The 25,327-nt window shown below is 45.4% G+C and overlaps 2 protein-coding genes across 4 annotated transcripts in view; both read right to left on the minus strand.

The window, feature by feature from the left end:
• Positions 1-5,936, minus strand: part of DGKD (diacylglycerol kinase delta) — a 58,114-nt gene extending 52,178 nt beyond the window's left edge. Inside the window, exons 1-2 of one of the 2 annotated variants that reach the window (XM_032120033.1) lie at positions 5,769-5,783; positions 4,096-4,157 (exon numbers count right to left, since the gene is read on the minus strand). Coding sequence is in view for 1 of the 2 variants with exons in the window: in XM_032120031.1 (XP_031975922.1) it covers positions 5,769-5,927 (159 nt within the window). In the remaining variant the exon portion in view is untranslated. Of the gene's footprint in view, positions 1-4,095; positions 4,158-5,768 lie in introns of both variants that reach the window. The other variant, XM_032120031.1, reaches the window with a different exon arrangement.
• Positions 5,937-8,072: 2,136 nt separating this feature from the next.
• On the minus strand, positions 8,073-24,821 carry SAG (S-antigen visual arrestin). Of its 2 annotated transcripts, XM_032120060.1 has the most exons (16): positions 24,627-24,819; positions 23,284-23,451; positions 22,647-22,707; positions 22,516-22,560; positions 22,052-22,245; positions 21,270-21,329; positions 20,112-20,179; positions 19,791-19,926; positions 19,400-19,484; positions 18,106-18,178; positions 16,934-17,071; positions 16,556-16,633; positions 15,658-15,681; positions 15,183-15,247; positions 9,844-9,853; positions 8,073-9,197 (listed from the first exon to the last, which is right to left on the minus strand). In XM_032120060.1, the coding sequence occupies exons 2-16, from the start codon at positions 23,380-23,382 to the stop codon at positions 9,104-9,106; spliced, it is 1,230 nt and encodes a 409-aa protein (XP_031975951.1). In that variant the 5' UTR covers positions 23,383-23,451; positions 24,627-24,819; the 3' UTR covers positions 8,073-9,103. The 2 variants fall into 2 exon arrangements, with proteins under 2 accessions (XP_031975951.1, XP_031975952.1); XM_032120061.1 differs by lacking the exons at positions 8,073-9,197; positions 9,844-9,853 and adding an exon at positions 10,893-10,921 and having other exon boundaries at positions 24,627-24,821.
• Positions 24,822-25,327: the final 506 nt, after the last annotated feature.

Genomic DNA, 25,327 nt, shown 5'->3' on the forward strand with positions numbered 1-25,327 from the left:
GGAAACTTTTTAGCGATGTGGTCTAAGTAAATCCATGCTCTCAACACATGCAAAAAAGTTTAATGTTAGCTCTTTAGTTCCTGGAACCTGATCTATAGTTAGAAGGAATGAGAAACGCTACAAGTGCGCATGGTTTTGTGCTTTGTTTCGTTGTGCAGTAGGGTTTTTTTAGTTTGGGCTTGTTGTTTTTTGGGGTTTTTTTAACAAGGAAGTAACAGCTGTTGCTTTCATACAGCATCCAAAACTCTCCAGCAGCAAGGCACAAGTGGAAACAGTGCTGGGAGGCTTTCCAAATTGTCAGAACAGATGAGTCTGAAGTGCACATGAAACAGAATGTAGATTAAGACAGAAACATTCATACGGCCTAAAATTCTACCTTTTTCCTTAGTGCTCAGAGAAGAAACTAGTATGCTCATGCTGTTAATCCAAGAAAATTCACGTCCTTAAACCTATGCTCAAGATGTTCAGTTTCAGTTCAATCATGAAAACTTCTCTTTTGCAAAAGTTGTCTCTCTTTTTAGGTGAAGAGTTCCCAGTTTCTACCTGGATTAAAGCATAAGCCACCACAATTTATAACATGAAGCTCCTAAAATGTCCTCTTTCAGATAACCTGTTAGAAAGCAGCAAAACAAAACCAGAAAGACATTTTAATATGTTTTAGTGGAAGATGCCACAGACAGAACATGAATTAAGTCATGAATTCCTGAAAATTCCTTCCTCATTTCTTGCTTATTTCTTTTACAATGTTGCTTTACTGAAATGCTTTGCTTCTTATCCTAACACTTCTTTCAATACTTGTATTTCAAACTAATAAACTTCTCATTTTCCTCACTCTCATCGCAGGAAATCTTAAAACATTTGCACTACAGAAATAAAAATAACACTTCTTTACCTATAAAATGGACATTTTATCTAACAGGCAATACAAGAAGAAACAAAATTAGCTTTCTTCAGTTGCCCATGCTGCCCACCATGTCTCTGAGGACTCAGCATAGTATGCTCTGGAAACCTGCACAAAAACCAGGAGAAACGTTTTGCTTCCCCCTGTTTTTCTGCCTTTATGCTGCAAGGGGGCTCCAAGACCTCAAGGCTATTCGTCAGAAAGAAAATCACAACTTCCCATAGTGCAAAAGGCATCACCTATACCTGGTACACAGCACAGAGAAGGGAAATGTGCTAGTTCAGATACTGAACAGCCTGTCCACTGCAGCATAAAGCTCAACACTAGTTCATTTGTACTGCTTTTCAGAACATGAAATTTCAGAAATGAACCTGACATATCTCTGCTACTGGAGCTAGACAGCTTCCAGTATCCCAGAAAGTTTGGAAAGAGGCTCACTCTGTTTGCAACCCTGGTGAAATAAATATTGCAAGCTTGTGTTTAAAAGTTCAAGGCAATGATAAATGCTTATAAAAATGAAAATATTACAGAGAAATTGCTTGTGAAAGTAAACAGAACTTAGACGGAACTAGTCTAAACAAGAAGTTCTCCTGATGCCACCCAAGGACACTGCTGAAATCCTGTCTGGTAAACAAACTGAGAGCTCAACACACCAAAGTTGGCAGGCTGGAAATTCCACAGAACTGATGAATGAAATGGGAAGATGGCCTGTTCATCCAACCTCCTGCTTTCTGAGGGTTGTAATGTGATGCTGGAAATGAAAGGTCAAGTTCAAAGGAAGAAGCACACTTCATTGTCAGAGCTTATAAAAGGCGCTGCACTCCTTGGTTTCACACCCTCAGCTCACAGGACCACTTTGGATATTCCTGTGCCTCAGTCCATGCCGAGTGAAAACAAGATGACATTACCACTTCGGCTGGCCAGCTGAGGTCTCAGCACTGCTTAGGAGGCGGGAGCAAAGTCCTGCTGTTGCCTCTCCTCACACACATCTTCCTTCTCTTAGGTCATTTCATCTCTTTCCTAATTCCTATCCATTCAAAAATACTTAATCTTAGCTGACCAACAGTTTCTGCAGCTGCACCAACACCAGCCTGAGACCAGAGAGGAGCTAAAAGCTCCTCTGAAGCTTGATGCTGGTGCAAGTCTGTCAGGTCTCGAAATGGCTGATCAAGCACACAGTGCAGCCTCTGCTTCTTGGCCAGCTGAGACAAGAGCACTCACACTACCTGCTATACCTGATCATGTGAGGCTTTCTTCTTTCCCCATAATAATAATCAGTAAAAGACTGTTAAACATGCTTCCTTTATACCTTCTTCTCTGCCTCAAAAATTCTTTCTAGCTAAAAGCAAGTAAGTACATTAGAACATAGTACTTCATTTTCCAAACACTGAGCCTTCCACTTCTCCTTCCCCCACAAGCGACTGGTTTTTTGGCTAAAGAGATATTACCTGTGATTTGCCTTTAGACCCTGCACATCAACACCTCAGTCCTTAAACATCCAAACAATTCCGCTTGCCCACTACTACCACACCAAGCTACTTCAGTCAAACATGGTTGGACAATCTCTGGGCTCTGAGACAAGTTCACCGAAGTTTTATGGTCTTGCAAGCAAGCAAGCAGCTTTAATTTACAGCATTTCTTAGGAAAACAAATGGCAGGACCAGAGGAAGGAAAAAGTACCTTCCAAGTGCTTGCAGCTGTGACAAACAAGAAAATTCTGAGGAATTTCATGGCCACAGCAGACTTCATGCTCAAGCTGTGATAACCGTAAGCTTCCATGGTGATTTAGCTGTACTTACAGGCATGGTCTTAAGCTAACTGCAGCAAAAGATGTGATCAGAAGAGATTTATATCCTCAGGCCACAGTAAAAGTCTGCCTGCATCTCTTACTGTCACTGACAGACCTGTCCAACAGCTTCTACAGCTTGCAGCAGTCTGCACTCTATCATTCAACAGACAAATTCAGAATTAGGTCTGCCTTTACAAAGGAAGTGAGCTCCTCAAAGTCTCATCAAAACTATGATTACCCACAGAGTTGTCTTTGCTCCTTGCCCTGAGGGCAAGGAAAGAGTATACATGCAGCAGCATGCAGAAAAGACGATGACAAACCAAAACGACAACAACAAGCAATAGAACAAATCAATCCGGAATACCATAATACCTGGGCTTAGTTGGAAAATATGACACTATTTAGTCAAAGGTTTTCTGCAGGTTAACACACAGAAGGCTTACTAGCTGTAGACAATATCTGTTTATAATCCTTGTTCTTAATACGCTTATGTTCGCATATACAAGTGGCTGGTTTCATCTTTTTCCAGCCATGCTGACACGGGAAGTGATGTAAAACAGGGAAAACTATTAAGTAGGGACAGGAGGACATGTTCTGCTATATTCAAACAAAAATACAACCCAATGCACCTTTCACCTTAGCATCTCTAACATCCTGCTATAAGCAAGAGTTCCCACTCTAGCACTGGAAAAGTCTTTGTATCCCTGCTCTCAACACCACCATGGAGGCATCCTTCCTCCCTTTCCAAGAGACCCCTTCCAAAAGTGGTGTTAATAAATCCCAAGGTTCATCCAATCTCCAGCAAGACAAATTCTTAACATTCAGCACTTCAGGTGCAGGAAAATATCGCAAAAGGCTTATTTTTTTTCACAGCAGAATAACAGACTAGCTTAAGTCACCTGGTGCTACAGCACAGTTGAAATCTGCTTGATACAGAACATCAGCAGATTTAGAGGGCTCCAGGGTCTCCTCATGTGGTCAAAAGAACCATCTCACAGCCCAGCCCCACAGTGCCTCAGCCCACAAAGCCAGTGGCAGTGCCAGCAGCACCTCACAGATGGAGGAAGCAGCCCCATCATGGTCCTCACATAAGGACTGCACTTTGTCACAGGGGTTTCACAGCTGCAACCAATGCAGTCAAACAATGATGCGCAGCAGAATGATGGCAGATCCTGTGTCTGAAAGCAGGGCAAACCAGCCAGCATGAAGAAGAGCCCTTTGAGCAATGCTTCAGACACTGCACCATGCAGAGACACTTGCTCTCCTTTGATACGAGTACAAGAGAAGCAACACTGAGCTGCAGCACCAGTGCTGAGCGAGCTTCTGCATCCCCAAAGCTGCACCGTGCTTGTCCATGCTGCAGAGACAAGGTGAGCACAAGGCAGGTGATGGCAGAGTAACTAACCTGGTATTTCTAAGCAGAAATACATGACACAACAGTCCAAGAGTTACACAGGAGCTTAATGGCTACAAAGAAAAATCATGCTGCTATAATAAAAATAGTACAGAAAAGGGAAACTCCCTATGGGTGGTTCCCAGTCTAAGGTTGAAGGAAACCTTCACATCTTCTCTTACAGTAACAATACAGAGGAGCTACAGCTGTGGTTGTAGTTGCAGAATGTTGTTACTGCCCCTAAAAAACGGTGTTATTGTTCCAGGATGCACCACAGAGGGGTAAAATATGACTGGGCCAAGGGAATCTGGGTGGAAAGGACTGTTACCTTACCAGGAAGACAAAGCAGGACAGACAAAGCTGGGAACAAAGACTAACCAGCTGTAAGATCACTGCTTGGCCAGACAGAAAGTCAAATACTGCTATATCGCTACAGAAAAGTAAAACAGCACAATGCAAGATGGGGAAAATTAGGATGCACAAAAAGGATGAGAAGATGCTGAGGGAGGCACACGCAAGGACTGCAGGAAATAACAACGAGGGCTGCACCTTCCAAAGCAGAGCTCTGATGATGAGACAGTGACTTGTGCCAAGTACAACAGGACGACAGAGGAGGGAGGTGTTGGAAGGTGATACGGAACAATGTGACAGGGATCTATGGCTGGGATGTGCAGAGGTTCTCAGGGAAGGTATGGGGAGGTGAGGAAGGAGCCCGTGGCAATGGTGACATGGGGAGAAAAGGGGAGATGCAGCTTCATGGAGTGAGGATGCTCTTAAGGACTCAAATACCAGGTAAATGGGGCAGCACTAGGGAGTAGGAGCCCAAATCTGACCTCCATGATTCCAAGAAAATATTACAGGGAAAGAGAGTAAGGAAGGAAAGAAGACAGGGTTCTACTGAGCCTGGGTACACTGATCACTGAGCTGGGTAAAGCTCCCTGGAAGGTCTGAACCTTGGCACTGGGAAGAAGGTGGCCTGAGCTGGGCTACTGGGGAGGGGAACTGGAGAGGTTCAGAGAGGCAGTTTGGGGATGGCACCTGCCGGGTGGTCGGGGCAACTCCAGCAGCCCCTGAGGGCAGTTTGTGGGGCGCTGGCAGACGCTGAAGGGCATTTAGGGGGCAGCTGTTAACGAGCACCTGAGAAACAGTTCATTATGGGGATCCCTGAGGGGCATTTTGGGGTTCACAAGTGCCTGGAAAGCTGTTGGGGGTGTTGTCAGGGGGTCTCTGCTGTGTGGACTGGAGATCGCCAGCAGGACCCTGAGGGGTGGTTCGGCTGTCACCGAAAACGACGGGGTAAATAAAACTAACATAAACACTATTTGTTACAATTAAAGATTTTCCCAACAGGGGCAAAGGGGGAAATGGCCGAGTCCTGAGGGGCGCTTTGGCGGATGTGAGGTGGTCACCGGCAGATCCCTGAGGGGTTGTGGTGAGGGGAGAGGAGCAGGATGTGTGGGGGATCGCCGGCAGCTCTCTGAGGGACGGGCTCGGTGACAGGCCGCCGGAGAAAGCTTCGGGGGTCTCTGGCAACTCCCAAAGCGGCGGCCCGGGCTCGCGGCGGCGCGGACCGTGCCGGGCGGGAGGGAGGGGCGGCAGCACCGAGCGCAACGCGGAGGCAGCGCCGGCCGCAGCGCCGCCAGTAGCCCGAGGCCCTGCCCGCGGCCCCCTCCCGCCGCACGCACCTTCTGGCGGATCTGCCCGGACGTCGAGACTTTGCGGATGAGCTTCTGCAGGGAGCCGGGCTCCTGCTCCGGCTCGCTGTCCGACGACTCCTCGGGCGCGGCGCCGGCGGCCGGCTCCGGCTGTGTCTGCTCAGCCCCCGCCGCCGCCGCCGCCGCCATGCTGCACGGACCGGCGGCGCGAGCGGCGCCCCCTACCGGCCAGCCCCGCGCGAGCGGCGCCCCCCAGCGGCGGCCGCGTCACAGGGCGGCGGCGGCGGAGGGACGGGAGGGGCCGGGGCGGGGAAGGGCCCGGCCGCCGTAACGGGACGGTCGCGGCCACCCCGCTGCTCGCTGCGAACCGCCCGAGCGCCGATCGGACCGGCCCAGCCGTGGCTCCGTGGAGCCGAGGCAAAGGTGTTCAGCGCAGCCCTCCCTGCTGAGGCGAGCCCGACAGCCCGGACCGCGGTCCCCGTTTCTCCCCATTGTTTGTGGCTACTGCAGCACAGCATCACAGAATCATTCGGGTTGGAAAAGACCTCTGACATCATCGAGTCCAACCTATAACCGAACACCACCTCGTCAGGCAGACCAGAGCACTGAGTGCCACGTCCCGTCGTTCTTTGAATACCTCCACGGACGAGGACTCCCCCACATCCCTGGGCAAGCCCTCTCCGTGTTCCAGGATTTAATGAAATGCTGCGAGCACGCCCTCCCGCCCAGGCTCCACCTGCTGTGCCGCCCCGAAGGGCACTCCAGGAGCGCTGAGGCCGTGGGACGCCGCCGAGGGCGAGGGCCGGGCCGCCCCCACTGCCGGGCCTGCCCCGGGGCCGCAGCAGCCCCGGCCCGGCCCCATTCGCTACGGCCCGGTCACTCCCCCGCCTCTCTAACACCCAGCAGCTCCGGGCACTGCCGCGTTCCCGCTGGGATCTCACGGAGATGTGCGAGGGGAAAGCATCTGTTACCAAACCCGTCCTGTCATGCATTTGCTCTAAGCTATCTTCAAACACAGCAGGTCCAGGGATGCCATCGGTCCCAGAGCGCATCCCTCTCCGGGAGCTAGCAAGCCCTCTACAAACGGAGTCCCACCACATCAAAGCCACGGAGTCAGGAAATTGGATCTGCTGTCCCCCAGCTGTAAACAGGAGGAGCAGGCCACAGGTCTGACTCGGTAGATCAACATAGTACCAGAACCAGAAGAAAGGGAAGATAAAAGGCAAACAGTTCTAGCTAGAGACCTATTTTCTGCTCACAGCAGTCAGCATCTGCTGGTTGAAGGGCCGGAGAATAAAAGTCCAGCTTGTCCTGCAGGACAGGGAATTGCAGAGACCAGCAGAAAGCTCTCATTGCTCTCTGAGCAAATGTCCAGCATGAGCTAAACAAACAGTGTTTCAAAGTGCTTTCCCAAGCCCAGACAAAAGAACAGATTTGATAACCATTTAACAACTATTTCCTCCCCACTGCACAAGAGAGTGCACTGTGATTTTGTCACACTTAGCTTACAGAAGTCATCACCACAGCTGAATATGAGAGGAAAGTCAGGCAGCGACAGGGGCCCCTCACAAAGCTGACATATAAGAAATTTTTAAAAAAGAAGAAAAAAGAAGGAATCAGATCTCGGAGTTTACTAGTCTCATACTTACAGGTCCAGTAGTCAGAAGCACTGAAGGAAACACCTCGCTGAAGAAAGATGCACTTTGAAGCATAACAGGGGAAACCCTGTTCCCCCTCCTTCTCTTACACCTTTAAAGGATTTTCTGAACACCTGCTCTCCAAGACCAGCATATTCACAACCAGCAATTTGTTCAACCTTACTGTATCTTCTGTGTGTTCTCAAGCCACCAACAAATTAGTAACAAAAATACCAGGGAAAAGCCTTCCCAGACACTCAGGTACAAATGCCTGACCCTCCCCCAAAGCTGAAATCACACAGAAATTACCTGGATCACAAACACCTGGAGCTGGCTGGGTTCCTTTAGCAGCAAAGCACCCAGTGCAGAGCAAACATTGTGCCTCTTGCAATTCAAGCTAAGGTGAGACTGTGACTAATGGACAGCACCAAGAAACAGGTGCATTGGGGAGAGCACTGATGGAGCCCTGAAGTCAGCTGTGGTCTTAATTAACTGCTTCCAGCATCTTAATCAAGACCAGTTTACAGAAGCAGAAGGATATAAGTATGAAGTTCTTAATTTCATTTTCCAGAGTGTAAGGTGGGAAACATAAGTCTGTATTAATAAACGTGGGGCCTGCATTCAGACTTTCCAGGAGAATTTAAACCAGGGACACTGAAAAGCAGATTTAAAGCAAAAATGAGAAAAAGAAAACACCCATTGTTTTACATGCAGAATGTAATTAGCTGATGCAACTTACTTCAGCAAAAACCTAAGTGAAATTCAGGAAAAGATCTTACATTTACATGGATAATGAGAATATCCAGATCAACAAGAGAAAACAGTTTCCAGAATGCAATCTCACTTTTTAGAGCATAAACCAACTGCTGGCAGATGGATGTTGGGAAAGGCTCCTCAGCTTATGGCTGTGCCATAATTTCCTCCTTAGTTTTCCTGCACCCTCTTTTGAAGTAGTTGCCTACAGGAAACTAGAATAAATACAAGCTCTGTCTGGACTTGTATTTCTGTTTGGGGTTGTATATAGGGAGCTTTAAGCAATTCATGGACAGTGCACATTTATCTCATCTTTAATACCGTGGTTGTTAAGCATATTGCTAGAAAGCTAATACTGTGTATCAGCATTGTCTCTGCTAGGGGAGACAACTTGTGAGACGTTTACTGGTACAGAAAGTGGATGTAAAAACCACATGGGCAAAGTGCAAGCACTGAAAAAATTCACTGGCTGAATTTGGTAAAGCATCAACACAAAAGCAACCAGAAGGAAATAAAATCAGTTTTGTACAGTCTGCTGAGAAACTTTGATGAATCACCCACAGCTGCAAGCCAGCCTTCCAGGCTAGGATTTGGTGCACTGGCACTTCAAAGTCACAAACTCTGACACTGAATAAGTCCAGGCAGGCTGCATAAACCCTCATTTAAGCTCTCACCAGTGCTGAAAGCAACCAACCTTTTTATTAGGCAGCCCTGAAAGCAGAAGTCATGACATGGCAGCTGTCCCATCTTCCTCTGGTAGCTTGAGTAAGCACCAGGTGCTGTGTTTGCCACATTCCTCCAGAGGTGACTCTTGTAATAAGCAATAGAGATTCCTGATGTCATGTCCACTGACTCAGGGCTAATCCCTGGAAGACCATGCATGAACTGAGAACATGCAGATTTACTAGAAACTTAGGTCCTACATTTCTAATTGAAGCCAGACAACACAGCTCCTCTGTCAGCCTGTTCTTTTAATCACTCATCAGTTGAGGGTGAATTCTTGTCCTCTTCATCAGGTGTATTTTTTAGCTGCTGACGAGCAAACTCCTCGAATACCAGCTCTGCTTCACTGCAATGGAAGAAACACAGGTCTTTCAAAATTATGTTACCCTATTTTTACACCAGTAGACTAGAGGCAACACAAAAGAGGAAGGAGAGAAGCCCAGAGCAGGCTGGTAGTGTTTCCTTTGTCTCCAAAGGGATTGGGACCACATTCCCACAGGCACCATGTTCACTGGTGCTATTCTAGCTAAAATGAAAAAAGTTGATTGAGCAAGTCAAGGCACAAACGGAGGATATTTTCATCTGTACTGAATCATGTCCATTCCAAATACATATTTATCAGCTAGCTGAACAGCCTAGAGCCTGCAAGGGGCTTTGTGTGAGAATAAAATGTGAAACCTTTCATCCTTATTCCTTCTATACTAAAAGAGAGGCACATCAAACCTATTAAGTTCCTTAAACTCAGAGCTACAGGGCATCAGCTCTACACAAACACACCCCTCCTGGGTGTGTTTGCACTGTTAGGCAAAACAATCTCTTAATCTATCTTCACATGGTCAGTGACTGCTATTTAACTCAGAGCAGCCATTTGTCAGACCACAGTAACTTTCTCACTTTGGATTTTGAGCTGGGGATTTTTGGACAATTTTGAGGAGTTTTTAAGAGTCAATGCACAAGTATAGCTAGAATGTGAAATACTAAAAGAAACTTACCCATCCTTCCCTGCAGTCGTGAGCATGCAGCAAAGGAGGAAAAAAGACACACCGGGCAGTTAGAAGAGCAGATGCTAAAACATTTGCAAAATATTTAATGCAAAAATGTACAGACTGACAAGTCAGAGCAGTGACAAGAAGCAGGATCTGCAGCAGTATAAGCAGAATTCCAGAAAGTCTCAAAATGGGTATACATACACCTGAGGAGGCAAAACTTTATGTCCCAAATGGAAAAGCATTCCAGCAATGCTGCCCAAGCCATCTGAAGGGCTGAAGAGCAAAGACAGATTTTCCCATCTACGCTTGCTGGTGGTCACAGCTGTGGGAGACCTCTGTGCACACAGCTGGACTCTGAGCTGACAGTGCTTGCATGACATGATGTCAGCTTTAATTGCTCTATTGCTGTGATTGAAGAAGTCAGCTGATGAGAAGACAATGCTCTTGTTCAACAAACATGAGGGTATTAAAATTAAAGGTCAAAGTACAGAGACAGCTCAGGGGTCTCTCATCAGATGGGTTAAGCCCTTTGGGGCAACACTCCTGATTTCATCTTGTCCTAAAAATGGTCTCAAGACCTTTGGCATTTGTGTTTCCTGAGTGGGATCTTTGCTAACCACACTACAACAAATCCTGCTTGCTAGCAGGATTCCTTGGAAGTTGTTTAAGCACAGCCTAAAATAAGCAGAACAGACTTTATTTGCAGGGATTTTATTGTTCTCACATATTTTAGCAAGGCACAGTCACTTCACTGGCTTACTTCCCATGGCTTTGGATTAGGGAGCAAAGCACCCTCGTTCTACAGAAGTCAGCAGGAATCTGGGGCACTTCAGTGACTGGATAACTCACTACCTGGAGAATTCCCATCCACAACACACACTGCAATCAAGGGCAACCAAGTCGTGACAAGCACTGCTGGAAAAGTCAGCATTAAAAGTGTGCCAAAGGCAGCCACTCCAGCCAAAATGCCTCAAAGGATGGGTTGTGTAAAGACACTCCTGATGGCATCTCTCCAGACCAGGATGGTTTCAAATACTCACAGAAGCCAAGATGAAGTCTGGAAAGTCTCAGGGCATGTGTGCTTGATTGAAATGGATTTAAAATGAAACATTTAGAACTTCTAAAATTTCCAACATATAAAGCATCATTCTCATTCAATTTTTCCTCCAATTTTTATTCTTTAGTCTGCTCTCTTTCGCCACTTGGAGGTACTTTCATTAGTATGGGAACAGTGATAGCAGTGACATGGGTGAAGCTGAGCAAGAGCCCCACCAGCGATTTGAAACCAATTTTACAGAATGGAGTGCAGGGGGAAATAGGTATTGTTTCAATTGGGCATATGTTTTACTGTCAGATAAATGATTACTGAGTCAATACATAGATAGTGTGGCAGCAGAGTAGTGCTTGTAATATACCTCAGATGGAAGATTACATTTGGAGATGCACCACTTCACCTTCAGGCTGCAACACTATCTCCAACATGCTGCACCATAGCAGGGAGTTTGGTCCACTCCAGAGTTCTCTGGCTGTCCTGTGGCTTATTTAATATTAGAATATTGAAAAATTCTCAGAAAATGGGTAGCCTTTTGCTGCTTCTAATTAGCATTCCAGCAATTGTTTTGAGGGTTGGGATGGGAGGGGGATCCATGAGGGTCCAAATTACCATCGTCCTCTCAGCAGAGGGTTTTCTGGAAGCTTTTATTATGCAGCCACAGAAATTATTCCATATAATTAAAGTCATAGCATGTGGTAATTTTCATTATAAACTTGCTTTTAACCTCTCTTAACTTGATTGGGGAGAAAAGAAAAAGAGAATAGGTTTTGTTATTTTCCAAGACATTCAATGCTTTAAAATTTCCTAATTTCTGAAAGTCACAACACCAAAACAGGGAAAGTATTGCTTTACTGTTAGAGGGACAAAGCACTCCTGGGTTTCTTGAAAACAGCCCTTTTGTGCAAGTTTAACTAGGGAGGAGATAAATGGTCATTTGTTGAACAACAGCCAAAACAAAGGCCAGTAACCAAGACATAGGCCCACAAAATGTAAAACATCAGGAGATTGGCAGGAAAACCCCAGACCAAAGAACTCATGCTGAGACCACAGCCTTGAGGAAAACCCAGCAGGAATTTCTGGGTTAACTGCTGATCAGGAAAGGTCTTGGAAGCATGAAGAGGTACAGCCCAGTTTGAATCTACCTTTAAAAGAAACAGATCCCTACACATTTTTTGTCAACAGGCGGAACAGAGAGACTGCCAATGTGACAGGAGCTGCTTTGCCTAAAAATAACCACATGTGAACCACATGGGTCCAAAAACAGTCACAAAACCAGCACACATGAAACATGCAAATCCTGGCCTAGCAGAAGACCAAGAGAAGGAAGCAATAAATAAACACAGGGAAGGAAAGGTAGCAAGCTGTTTCTTTTCTGTCTCCTCCAGGCGCAGGGAAGAAAGATCAAGCAATCTGCAATAGCCATGCACTGTGACAGACCTGCTGTTTACTGAGTGATGAATGCTTCAGAGCTTGCTCACAGACAACTAGAGAGGGCAAAGCCATCTGCTGTGAAACAGAGCACACAGCACTTGCTCACGCTTGCCCTGGTTTGGCCCTGAAAAAATTACATCACGTTCTTGGGAAGCTTATGTTTCTGAGGCTCTCTGTACTCAAGTCAGCCCTGCATGATTAAATGCATTGATGCTACATGTTTTACTTCTGCCATAAATCACCTTGGCTAGAGAAAAGGATATTCACCCACTGCAAAATAAATCATAATATGTGGCCTTTTTTAATCCCACTCCAGCTTTAACTCCATAAAATGGTTGCTCTGACTTCTTTCTGTTCTTCCAGCTATGCCTTAGGACAGTCAAGTGAGCAGGAAGGTGCAATAGGCAAACTGATCACTACTGACTCGTCAGTAAAAACAAAAGAGAATGGAAAAAGAAGACATGGAGTGATCTCAAAACTGCCTGTGCATGCACCTCTGCGTGCACCCACTGCAGAGGCTGCTGAACAAGCCAACAAAGAAAAATTACATCTTCTGGTACCTTTGAGAGTCTAAACACTGTTTGTTGAAACTCCATCTCTGCAATTAAGTCTTGATTTGCTTGATTCCAAATTAGATGGTATTTCACTAATGAAACACATTATGTTTCTCAGAGTTCATGAGCTAAAGTGGTAGAATAAAAAATTTAAAAGCCTGAACTCACAACTGGGAAAAGTGATGAAGCACAGTGCATGGAAAACTACCAGCCAATAAAGCTGAAAAGTTTTTCAGTTTACCAGCTTCATATGGGAGACTGTTTTATTCCCTGTAATGAGCTCAGACACCACATTCCAGCACAGTTTTCAAGTCAGCTATTCAGGCTTCAGAGGAATTTTCTGTTGTGTTAGGGTATCTTTTTTTAAGAGAAAGCATTTATTTCCTGAGTTGACCATTTGCAGGGCTTTCCCATGGGAGAGCTCCTGAAACTACCTGCATTTTTTTCAGTTTATAAGAAACCTGGTATTTCCATCTGTACGAAATGCATGGACCATAGCTGACACTTCTGACAGCAAGCTCCTAGAAGACTTTGATGTAGCAAACAACATATGGGTGGTGCCTCTTGTAAGAGGATGTGCTGGGGAAAGCAATCTGAGAAATATTGCAGCTCTCCATTTCCCTTCTGCCCACATCCTTTCGAGTGTACTGTATAAAGGAGTACATCAGCCCTCCTTTGAAATGATCTTAGAAGGGAGAAGTGTCTGACTTCCATTTTTCCTCATATTACAAATGCTTCTGCCAGAAGTATAAAGTAATAAAAAGGGAGTTGTAGCATTTTTAACACCAAAAAAGTAATGTAAAAAAAAATTCCCACCACTAAAAATGTAGAATTCTTTATAGCTGCCTAAACCTTTGGATGAGCCTTGTTAGAAGTTTTCAAGCTTTCCTTGGTGTCCATGAAAGCTCCTGAGCTGCCCAGAGGCACTAGATGGCTCTCACCAGTCACACTGCTGGGATCACCAGTGCCATCCCAGCCCCCCACCACTTCTATGCCAAGAGAATGTGCTGGCACTGCTCACAGCACGGGCTTTCCCAGGGAAAATGAGTTTCCTGTAGTGCAGCTGTTACAGGAGAGATAAAACCGACCTTTGTCCACTCCAGCACATCCATAATTAGCAAAGCCTGATTCCCAACCAGAGCAGCTGAAGGTGGAGTAGATCACCAGCTCTCATCACTCACACTTGATTCCTCCAACAATTTCACACAGTAAGGACTCAAGTCACCCCTTTCTAATGCTTCCAGTATAGACCAAAGCATCTATCTCAGGGTAAGTCTTCTCACAGGTTCCACCATCACTTTCAAGTTTCATGTTCTTAGAAATAGCAGCTTTAGATCAGTTTGGGCACAAAGAGAAAAAGAAAGAAAGAAAAAGCCACACAAAAGCAGCCATGGCTTTTGTTTGGAGCCTATGAAACTCTGTCCCAGTATAGAGGGTAGGACAAGATGGCTCATCTGTAACAGACCCAGCATGAAAGGGCTGGTGTGTCTGGTGGTCAAGAGCAGCTTCAGATGCTGTTCAGGAGCTTCTGATTGAGTGTGAGCACCTTGCCATCTGTGGTGCTCACCACCACAAACAGAGCCAGTCAGGGCCTGGGGAAGTGGGAGGATGCTCCTGACAGCCTGTGGTTTTGGCATCTGATCCCAAGCCTCAAGATGCCTGGGGAAGGCTTGCTCCTTACACTGTTATAGAGTTCCCCACTTCCACGTAGAGACCTGACATTGAAGAGATGCTCGTCTTGGATAACCACTGAACAAGAAGGCCACATCACAGACACCATGGCAAATGCCACATCAAGGTAACAGGGACTCAAGAATCATCAATAGTTTTATCACCTCTTCACCTTGCTTAAAACTATTTGACTTTGTACCAATGGTCATGTGTGTTAGGTGTTTTCTGTGTCAGATTTTTTTTTTTGCTTCTACTGCAGTCTGGCTGGGAATTGCTGACAGCTTCATGTAGGATATTTTGCACTGCAGTCATGACATTTAACTGTGCAGATCTTCCTCAAACCCCTGTTCTTTGAGCTGTGATTCCATACGTTAAAGATGAAAGGGAACATGACTCATTTCCATTTTCTCCCATCTTAGCATCCCTGCTCTCTGTTATTTCATGCCTGGAGGTTGATACATACATAGATACATACACACACATCTATATACACACAAGCACACAGAGCAGCTCCATACTGGAGCCTTGTATGCTCTGAAGGCTTCCTGTAGCACAAATCCCTCTCAGCCTTACAACGGTGAGATCTCACCAGAGCCTCTAATGAACAAAGGCAAAAACCAGGTGTAACTGACCTGCTGGGTTCTTCTCCTCAGGTTTGCGGTGCATGAGACGAAATGGCAGCTCTGTGCCCACTTCACTTTAGGGAGAAGAAAGAATGCTTCAGATCCACAGCTCCACACACATGCCTGGTTCAGCCTCCCTCCTCCTCAGGCCAGCCTGAGCCCTCAACTCCAGCTTCACCCATTCTTTCATAGTTTTGTAATCATAATTTTCCCCTCAAAAAAAGTTAAGCTCCAATTTTTCTACAAATATCCCAGGCATATCCACTTTCATAGACTGGGTTTCTTGTGTGCTGAAGATACTTGCATGTACATAAAATCAAAAGATATTTTTGTAATTGCTTCATTTTCACAGCTGAACCACAGACTTCTTGCTTCTAACAGCTTAAGGGATAGTTACTTTTTTTAGGGAGATGGGAATAAGAAAGCATAAAAAGATGAACTAACAACTAGGACTGCATGGTCTGCAGAGGAAGATGACATTTACCTGGAAGTGAGGTCTCCCAGCATGCTAGAAAAGAAAACAAGGAAAAAAACAAAGCATATTTAATGCCTTTCCATTCTGGTGCTCCAGCAAATGCTGTTTTATTGGTGGACTACTGAAATCTCTTTTCTCATATACTGTTCTATACTTGTCACAAATTCAACTGAATTTGTTTTTAAAAAAGATAGTCTTACTTTTTCATGTCATTCCTATGGAGAAGGAGTCTAAGTTTTTGATCTCCTGACCAAGTGCCGGGCATGGCTCCTTTTCCAAGAGCCAGAAGGCAAGTGGATGACCACAGAAGGCAGCAGGCATTTTATCATGCTTTTTGCAAATCTTTGATGCATTTTTATGGACAGATGAATGAAATACAAGTGTGAACAGTGACTAGAATCAACTGAGAGTCACTATCCTTGTCCTTTTTTGCACTGTATCCTGGAACTAACTCATGTTGATAACATCAGCTTTATCCAGAAAGCTGGCTGAGTACAGAACCTGAGCTACTGTATTTATGACTCTCAGGCAGATATTTTCACCTATTGCTCTGGGAGAACAGCAATGCCAACATAAAAGTTTACACAAAGTTTCACCTTACTTCTCACAAAATAGGTTATGGCTTTGAAACAAAAGATTGCAATGCAAACCAGAGGTTCCTACTTCAACCATAAAGTTATACGGTATCTAAGGAGAGGAATACAAACCCTTTGGCTTAGGACAAGTTCTGTGGATAGGCCAAGATTGTTTTCCAGGCAATTTATGCTTTATAGGGAGCCTTATGTCCTATAACATGTGCCCTTTCTCTTGGGGGCGGACTGTTCTGCTCTCTCCTCACCCATCAATGACAAACACACTCCCCTCCCTTAACTCCAGGCAGATGTAGCAAAAAGTGTGTTACACTTACCCTGGAACAGTGAGCTTCACTTTGACCTTGTAGGAAACCAGAATCCCCATCACTGCCTTGTCTATTCCATCCTTAATGCTGCCAGAGAAAACAGAGAGCAGTGTGAGGTGGCAGAGCAACATAGCAACAACACATGCCTGGAGCAAGAACTAGGGGAACATCCTGGAAGTGGGAGGGCAGGCAAGCCTCAGGTACAGCCAACACCTCTCCAGATCTGTGATCGCTGTTCACCCGGAATGAACACGATGGCAGAAGCACTCGTGCTACACGTACCCATCCGGGCACACCTTTACAAAGTCTTGAGGGAAGTGTCTGCTCCATCCTCCCCTCTTCTCTGTAACTCTCCCACTACCTGGGACCATTTAAAATTCCACTCACATAGTACTAGAAGCCAAGTTGGTGTCCTCATCCTTCAGTTTTCCATCCAGAGCTATTTCCCTTGTCTCCCGGTTATTTGCAAGCAAGGGCAAAAGTGTCAGTGTCTTGGTCAGGCTGCTGTTGGGCTGCACCTTCTCCCTGAAAATAAGAAGGGAAGTGATACACAGTGATTTGTTATACACCCTGCTAGGAGAATTTCAAAACAGATTACAAAGCTGCCCAAAAGGAGAGGAATTTATCTGTCCAAATCCAGTTGTCAACAATGCAGATGTCCACCTCTAATCTAATCAGCAAAATTCCCTTTATAATCAGCAGAGAAAAACAAGCACTTACAGAAAATGCTTGATTTCACATTAAGGCAGAAAAGTAGGTCAAAACCACCATAGAATAATAGAATAGTTTAGGTTGGAAAAGCCCTTTAGGATTATCAAGTCCAACCATTAACCCAGCACTGCCAAGGCCACCAGTGAACCATGTCCCCAAGTGCCACGTCTATTTTTCCTAATATCCAACCTACACCTCTCCTCAGCTGCAACTTGAGGTTACTTCCTCTGTGCTGCAGACCTCTGAATTTGGACAGAATGAATCCTAGTTGAGAATACCAATACTGAATGGAAAACATGTCCCTAAGCTACAGAGCAGAACACCAGACAAAGTACCTGGGTGTGCCCAACCCTCCTCACAGAGTGAGGTTCAGAGCTGCACTGCCAGTGCAATGAAAAAAAGCAAGTGGTTCTCCATAACATCTACAGGCTCAAGGTTTCCGTGGGCTTTCTCAGGCCAGAAGAAACCACATGAAATGCTGTTGCTCAAGCAAGAGGGTCCATGACTTCCACTCAAACAGCAGCACCTTTCAGAGGTGTTGCATCTCTATTTGAAGATTTCCAGCAACGGGGAACCTTCCGCCGCTGCCACTAAGCTTGTCTAGCAGGTAATTACTCTTCAAACCTCTTCTGCAACATCCCTGTTCCCTGAAAAAACATGAGGATCTCTGCTGCTCTGTGAAAAGGGGACCAGCTGCATCCAGAGAGTATGAGTGGTGTGGCACACACGAGGTAAGAGGAGAGAGCACTGTAACAGCAGGAGACTGTCAGACTGTAATTATGAGAACCTCCCGCTACTGATGACGAGGGTAATTAAAAGGGTGTGAAGGAGCAGGAGCATTCACTCACTGTGCTTCCTCAGCAGCCACCACTTTGGTATAGAAGTCACTGGAGTACAGCACCACATTGGCCACCTGCTCCACTGAGGGAGAAAGAAGAAAGCAGACACTCAGGTGTCCACAAACAACACAGTTGCCCCCACCCCAAGTCCCAGGAGTGGGAAACATGGTGAAGACAGCAGAAAACCCCATCCATTTAGAGCCTCAAGGGACCACCAGGTCAGATAGTCTGACCTGGACAGAGACCAACAGCACACCAATGGCCAAAGTCTGTCTTCCCTGAAAGGCATCTTGCCTTGATTTGGAGACAACAGAAAGTCAATAACCCACAAGCAGATTCTCTTGGGATCTTCTCTTTCTATCACAGAGATCTCCTTCTTCCTTCTCTGTTTGGGTCTGCTTTTATCTCTGGTCCTGGTATCTCTTGTGTGCCTACAGCCCATGCATGTGGAGACAGCATCAGCACAGACTGCAGTCAAGAGCCTGTGGTAACAAATGGCTTATATTCTTATTATATAAACCCCAAGGTAATTCTGACTGAAACACTGAAGACGAGAGAATCTGGGACCAACGAGGTCTTTTTAAGCCTAACAGAGGAATATCAGCCTAAAAATATTTGGGAATCACAGTGCATCCCAGTGCCCATTCAGTGGCACTGAAACAGCTTTCTCTGGTATAGTTCTGTAGGAACCTCAGCCATTTTGTTCCCCTCCCTGCCTTCTTTTCTCTTTCCTATCCTCTGTCTTTCAGACTGTCTTCCCCAGCTCCACAGCTTGTGGGATGAAAACATGTAGTGTCACAGATAAAACACTGGCACAGCATGGAAGCTCAGCCCCTGTCCTCAGCTCCTTGAGGAGGAATGACACCACTGCTGGCAGAGTGGGTGTTTCTCACACTGCCAGAGGTTTCTGGAACACCAGACAAAGCTGTATGTGATCTAGGCACATTCACAGTTAGCAGGAGCATCACACTGACAGGGAGCCCTTCCCACTGACCTCCCAAAAATGTGGATTTTTCTCCACTTTTCCCACACCTGCATTGCCCACTGTAGGTGCCAGACCCTTTCTCTTTTCCTAGGGGGGGACAATCTGGTACCTGAAATTAAGACATACAAGTAACCACAAGAATCAGGAAAAAAGGTACAGCACTTCACTTGACGAACAGCAAAGAAACAGCAACACACAGGGGGAGGGAAAAATTCCTGATATCCCCAACTGCCTTCTTAAACTGCTACAAGCACTAAATTCTGGCTCTCTTTCAGTCCTATTGTGCTCAAAGAATCCCAAGCAACAGTAAAAACATACCCTGGACTTTGATCTTCTTCACTGTTTTCTCTGTGCAGTTGTTGATGGTGACAGTCACTGGAATGGGCTCGCCATGGTAGTATAGCTAGAAGGAATGTGATGCTCTGAAATCCAGCCAGGAGACTTCTTCCAAGCCCTAAACCCATCTTAAATTCCCCCAGATTACACCTCACAGAGCCCAGATAGGGGAAGATGACCCTTCCCAGCGATTCATGACCTCAAATGTGTTTGGTAACAGGGTTTCAGCCACCCCTAGCAGTAGCCACTGACTGAAATTACATTAGAGCCCTTGAGTGCTGGGACAAGTCAGTCTCAGCTGGGAAAGCAGCAAAATGCCCATTGGCCTGCAGACATCATGATGTCCCCAGCCCCAGGGCAAACACCCCCTGACCTCTTTACTGAGGCAAGCTTTCAGGTGCAGGGGCTTGTTGGACATGAAGAACTGCCAGGTGGTCTCCGCACAAGGCTGCGGTCCCGGCTTCTCCGGAGCATACTGCATCTTACGGATCAGCAGACGTGCAGAGTTCCTGGGAAGTAACAGAGGACAACACGGTGACACCTGGTGCTTGGCAGAGGCAGGAGTTCTGCATTCCCATGTGCTCACACCCGAGAAGCCACTGACAATGGAGGCAAAGCTGAACAAGCACCGAGGTGCATCACTGGATCACCTATCCCCTTTAAGGCAAAGCTGAAGAGAAACACATCCTGTTACCTCCTATGAATTCTCTCTTCCACATTTTCTGTTGAGAAAGCTTTCACCTCAAAGTCCACCCCACAAGTCTGCCAGAGAGAGAGAGAGGACAGCTGTGAAATCAGGATCATCTGTAGATGTTTCAGCATCTTTCTGCACACCAGAAACTGGCAGACTCCTGCCAGCTGCAAATTCTTCTGGCCTCCCACCATTGTCACAGACACCCCTGACAACTGGTGTTGGCACATCCACCTGTTCCATGGTGCTTCTGATAAATGAGGTTTAATCCCAGCCTCTGAAAGAGGATGTCCCTGCTCCTGAAAGGCTTCCAGTGAGAGCAGTGCTGGAAAGGTCACATCGTAAGACTGACCAGTGTGCAGCGCTCTCTGGCCCCCCCTGGGTTTCTAAACTGAATTTCTGAGTTGGCTTTGTAATGCCAATACCAGCATCTAAGGAGTGGAAGTGATCAGGCCAAGCTAACCTTTGCTTTCACAGGTTTATAGCATTGTGGGACACCTGTGCGAGTCCAGGTAACTCTCTACAGAGACATTTTTGATAGAATATCATTCCCTGGCATAAAACACAGCTTATCCTTTTTGCACTATATTATACAACCCTCATTCCACTTTGCCTGGCTGACTGCCTAGTTCTGCTGTCCAGACAAGCATCCAGTAAAGTACAAAAGGAATCTTTTTAACAGTATCAGAAACTTTGCAGAACATATCATTATTTAGTGACTTTTACTCCAGGGTTGTTCTGTTTACACATATGTACAAGCCAGCTCTTCTCTGCATTTAATTCAGGGCAGATCTTAACATATGTTATTTATAGCAATCTGTGAGATTTTAGGCACTCAGTCTCCTTTTCTTTCATACAGCCTCACAGCCACAATCATTTTATGTGCAGCCAACCCACAAATCATGTGGTAGTCTTAAGGAAGCTATAGCACTGCAGATTTTGTAGTCTTGCTGCTATTGGTCTGGATTCCCTTTCTTATTTTGAGGATTTCAACTCCAATTCTGTGACACCCACTTTTAGCCCTTAGTTCTTGACATTTGTGGTACAGCACAGTAAAATCAGTATCACCTTCTCCTACTCCCAAGCTAGACAAATTGACATGATTTTTTTCCACCTGACTTTCCTTAACCATGATAAGCGTAAGTGTCCCACTGGTCTCACCTTATCAACATCACGAGGTGCAGGCTGCAGACAGACCGAGCAAGGCAGGTAATCGGGGAACTGCATGAGGAAGAAGAGGAAATGCACCAAAGCAATAGTACACAGACGTTCTAGGTAACATACTGCTCACAAAAGCACTCCTGAAGACAAGGGGTCACTCCTTGTAATGCAGTAACCCTTTGGAATTCTGGCTAGTACACTCGCCTTGTATGAACAAATCCCTCTCTGCCAAAAATACTTTAAAAGTCAAGAAAGAAAAAAAGAAAAAAGTCCACGCACTACATGAATCTTCCTCAGGAACACTAAGGCAGACGTGACTGACAGTACTGGAAGGATTTCCTGTTAGAATTTGGCAGTCAGCTGTCATTTGCTGACAACATCTGGTAAAGAGCTTTTCATCTCCTTATTTGATCCACAAAGTTTTTAAAGAAAAAGGATCTAGCACTGGGGCAATGGTATAAAGTATTCCAGCCCCTCAGGAATGGGAAGGCAAGGATATATAGGGCTGTTGCTAGCATAAAGCCATTGCAAATTCCCTTGCCTTTTTAAGGAAAACAATTTTCACAGTGCTGTGACCACTGCACAGTTAGGATGCTCTTGCACTTCGCCTCTCGGGATTGCAAGAAGGAAAAAAACTATTGGTAACACCACCTGTCACTCAAAATTGGAACTTGCAGAACATGAACTCACTATTAATTCCCATCTTCAGTCCATCACCAGGCCTCAACAGCCTGGTGAGTACAGACAAGAATAGAATCAGAGGCTCTTTCTGAGATACTTACTGTAAAGAAAAAGGGATAAGCATTTTTCCCCAGCTTCTTCAGCAGAGATTCCTGCAAGAGGGTGAGAGACTCTGGCTTGTCAGCAGGCGGGTACACCTGGACCCTGGAGAAGAACAGGTCCCGGCGGAAGGTGAGGCCAATCACATCGATGTCTTCCTGGCCATAGCGGAACGCGCAGGTGAGCGACACGAACACTGAGAAGAAGCACAGGACAGGTGACACATGTGGCAGGATAACAGTGAAACATCTCCTGCCTCAGGGAGACATGGAAACTCATTTCAACACTTGAATAACCCAGTGAGTATTCATCCCATGTGTAACAACAAGCATTGCATTGATAAGAATGCCCATTCACTGGGGGAGAGTTACATTTGTACCCTTAAAAGAATAAAAAGGTTCTACCTCAGCATCTCACTCAGAAAGACAAACAATTTCTGAGAAATACATTGCATAAAACCTCAAACCTTTTTTCCCCTTGATAATAGCAGGATCCACCAACACAACACCATCTGAAAGAAAGGAAAAAAAATCAAGATTAACAGAGGATAAGCAGGGTTGAGAGCAGGAAGAGCAGCACATAACCTTGTGGACTTACCTACAGGCTCCACACTCCCTATGTTGTCAATGAAGTCCCGCTTTCCCAGGTAGATGGTCAGCTGTGGGGAGAGGATGACCACAGCTGAACTATAAAATGCTTGTGGTTGTTGAGGGAAGGGGGACACGCACATCAGGGAGCTATAAATCTTGCAGAGATCAGAACAATTCCATTTTAAATGGATTTTTTTTTTTCCCAGCAAACATGCAACCCACCCCCACCAGACTCAACAGGATTATTCACGTGCTTCAGGACATCAGAACTGAAGACCTGATCTAGACCAACTCCCAAAGGTACAGCAAAAATACTTGTGCATGGGACAAAGAAGTGTAGATTTTAAGATTTTTGGTGCCATCAGGTTGGAAAGACAATGAATCAACTTTGTTTTAAACATTTACCAGCAGAAGTACAACCCAGGAGGAGAGTGAGGTGAGCTGCCTTCCTCTTGTATTATAACATATGAAAAGTTTGCCCTAAAAACTGTTTACATCATCTCCTCAAACTTAGTGCTAAATACGGATCACACTCCTTTGTCAGACAAAAAAAAAAAGGGGACAGGAAAGAGCTTTCTAGTAAGTCTCCAGTCTGACTATAGGTAAAACTCAAACCTAAATAAGCCCACTATTACCATACTCACAGCTTTGTCACGGGTGCTTTTTCTGAAGATAACTTGTTTTTGAGGAGAATCAGCATTCTTCCCACCCATCCCAGTCTTTTGAGAGTCAGGGCAGCTCATGGTCAAAGACAGGGATGCGACTGTGGGTGAATGAAGCTCTTCTGTCCCAAAATGTCCTGTCCCAGATGCCTGGGAAAAACAGGTGGATGAGATTAAAGCAGTGGGTAAAGCACTGTACTCCTGTGATGTTTCAGAACCCCTCACACATCCAAATGGTGCCTCTGTTTAAAATCTACTCAGGTGGTTTGTGTTGATAAGGAGTCAGACCAACCCCCAAATGAGACCTCATCTGTCCTGCTGCATTTTCCTCAACCAGAACCCAAAGCAACCCATTATGGGCAGAATAGCACTGAGCTCAAACCAGAATGGACCTTAAAGATAGAAGAGTCCAGCTACCTGCCCAGAAAGGCAACAATTATACTTAGAGGTAGGAAACAGCTTGCATCTGAGTGGTAAAAAACAGATGGAATAAAAAATCTTCAGGAGGAGAAAAATAATGAGGGAGAGAAAAGGTGGGGGGGGAGGGGAAGAGAATGGAGAAAAGGAAGAGAAGCAGTGGAAAAAAGAAGAGGAAGGAAGAAGAGAAAGGAGAGACCACAAGGGCACAAGAGATACCCAGACAGAGAAGTCCAGAAAACCTACGTCGTACAAAGCAGAGACACCAGCTTTTCATTTTGTTGTGAGTCATAAAATAGCATCCAGGTAATCATCAGACAGCAAACTTAAAATAAGGTGAAGCATTTCCCCAGTTAACAGAAGACTCAAGGTGGCTCTGGAAATCATCAATATGAATTGAATCACAGGATTAGACACATTCACAGGGAAAAGGCCTTTGGCAGCTGCTGGACAATGATCCAGGAGCAACCCTAAGCCAGTAAGATTCTGAAGCAGAGGAGCAGCACCAGGAAAGGATGAGGCCACATGTACCCCGTCCTTACACTCCTCACCATCAGAGCTGTGTGAATGAGAGCACTGTGTTAGACAGACCCCAGCTCTGATGGAGTATGACTGTCCTTGCAGATTGCTCCCATTCTATTTCCCTGCCTACTTTCTCATTTTAAAACTGCTTCAAAACAGTTTCTAGGGCCTATTTGCAGACAACAAACCATAGAAAAAGGAAACACTTGGCTTCTTGGAGAGCTGAAAAAAAAGGTAATGCAGACATTAGAAACAGACCATACACATGTAAGCATTCTATTTTTATGAAGTAGGTTTTTCAAGCCCAGACCAGTATTTGTTGCTGACTAGACACACTACTCATGCTGTAGACTCAAAGAAACACACCAGCAAATAACATTAAATACCTTGCTGTGTTCCAAATGGCACAGGAGCTTCCACAGACAGCACAGGGAACTTCTAAATTATTGAAGAAAGATGAATTTTCCAAGGCAGCTGTGTCCTATGCTTCTTTGCATCTACCAGAGGGAATCACTGCCCTCTTCACAAACAAGGAAGACAATTTGTAGGGGATTTGAAAGCTCTTCTCTAGTTGCGTCCATCCAGGATTTCAAGAATTAATCCTTCTCCAAGAGCAAATATTGTACCTGGGCTAAGATTCAACTGGGAAGTGGTTAAGTCAGCAACATTAAGCATTACCTAAGGACACTCAGGTAGTCAGCAAAGAGGTCTACAATGTCCTACTCACGTCTTGCAAAGACTACAGGCTTATGTAGCACAGGACAGCTACTAAAAGCAGCTTTATTTATTCTAAAGCTGTATCTCCTCCTTCCTAGGGCTGCAAGACATCCAGCCTGGTAAGAAACTGAACAGACAAGAGCCATTTCTGAAAAAGGGAGTATATAAAACAGTAAAATGCCATTTTGATGAACTGTCAAACACTGAGAACAATGCATTATTCTCATGATCACTAAGCAATTTATCTATTAATTCACCAGCATCCAACTGACATGCTGATGCAAAACAACACACTGCTGGCTTGTACAATCCCCTCCTCAATTTACTTACAAAAGCACAACATCCAGGATTAAAGAAATACAGATTTTTC

The sequence above is a fragment of the Corvus moneduloides genome, chromosome 10 (genome assembly GCF_009650955.1).
Source record: "Corvus moneduloides isolate bCorMon1 chromosome 10, bCorMon1.pri, whole genome shotgun sequence".
Lineage (NCBI taxonomy): Eukaryota > Metazoa > Chordata > Aves > Passeriformes > Corvidae > Corvus > Corvus moneduloides.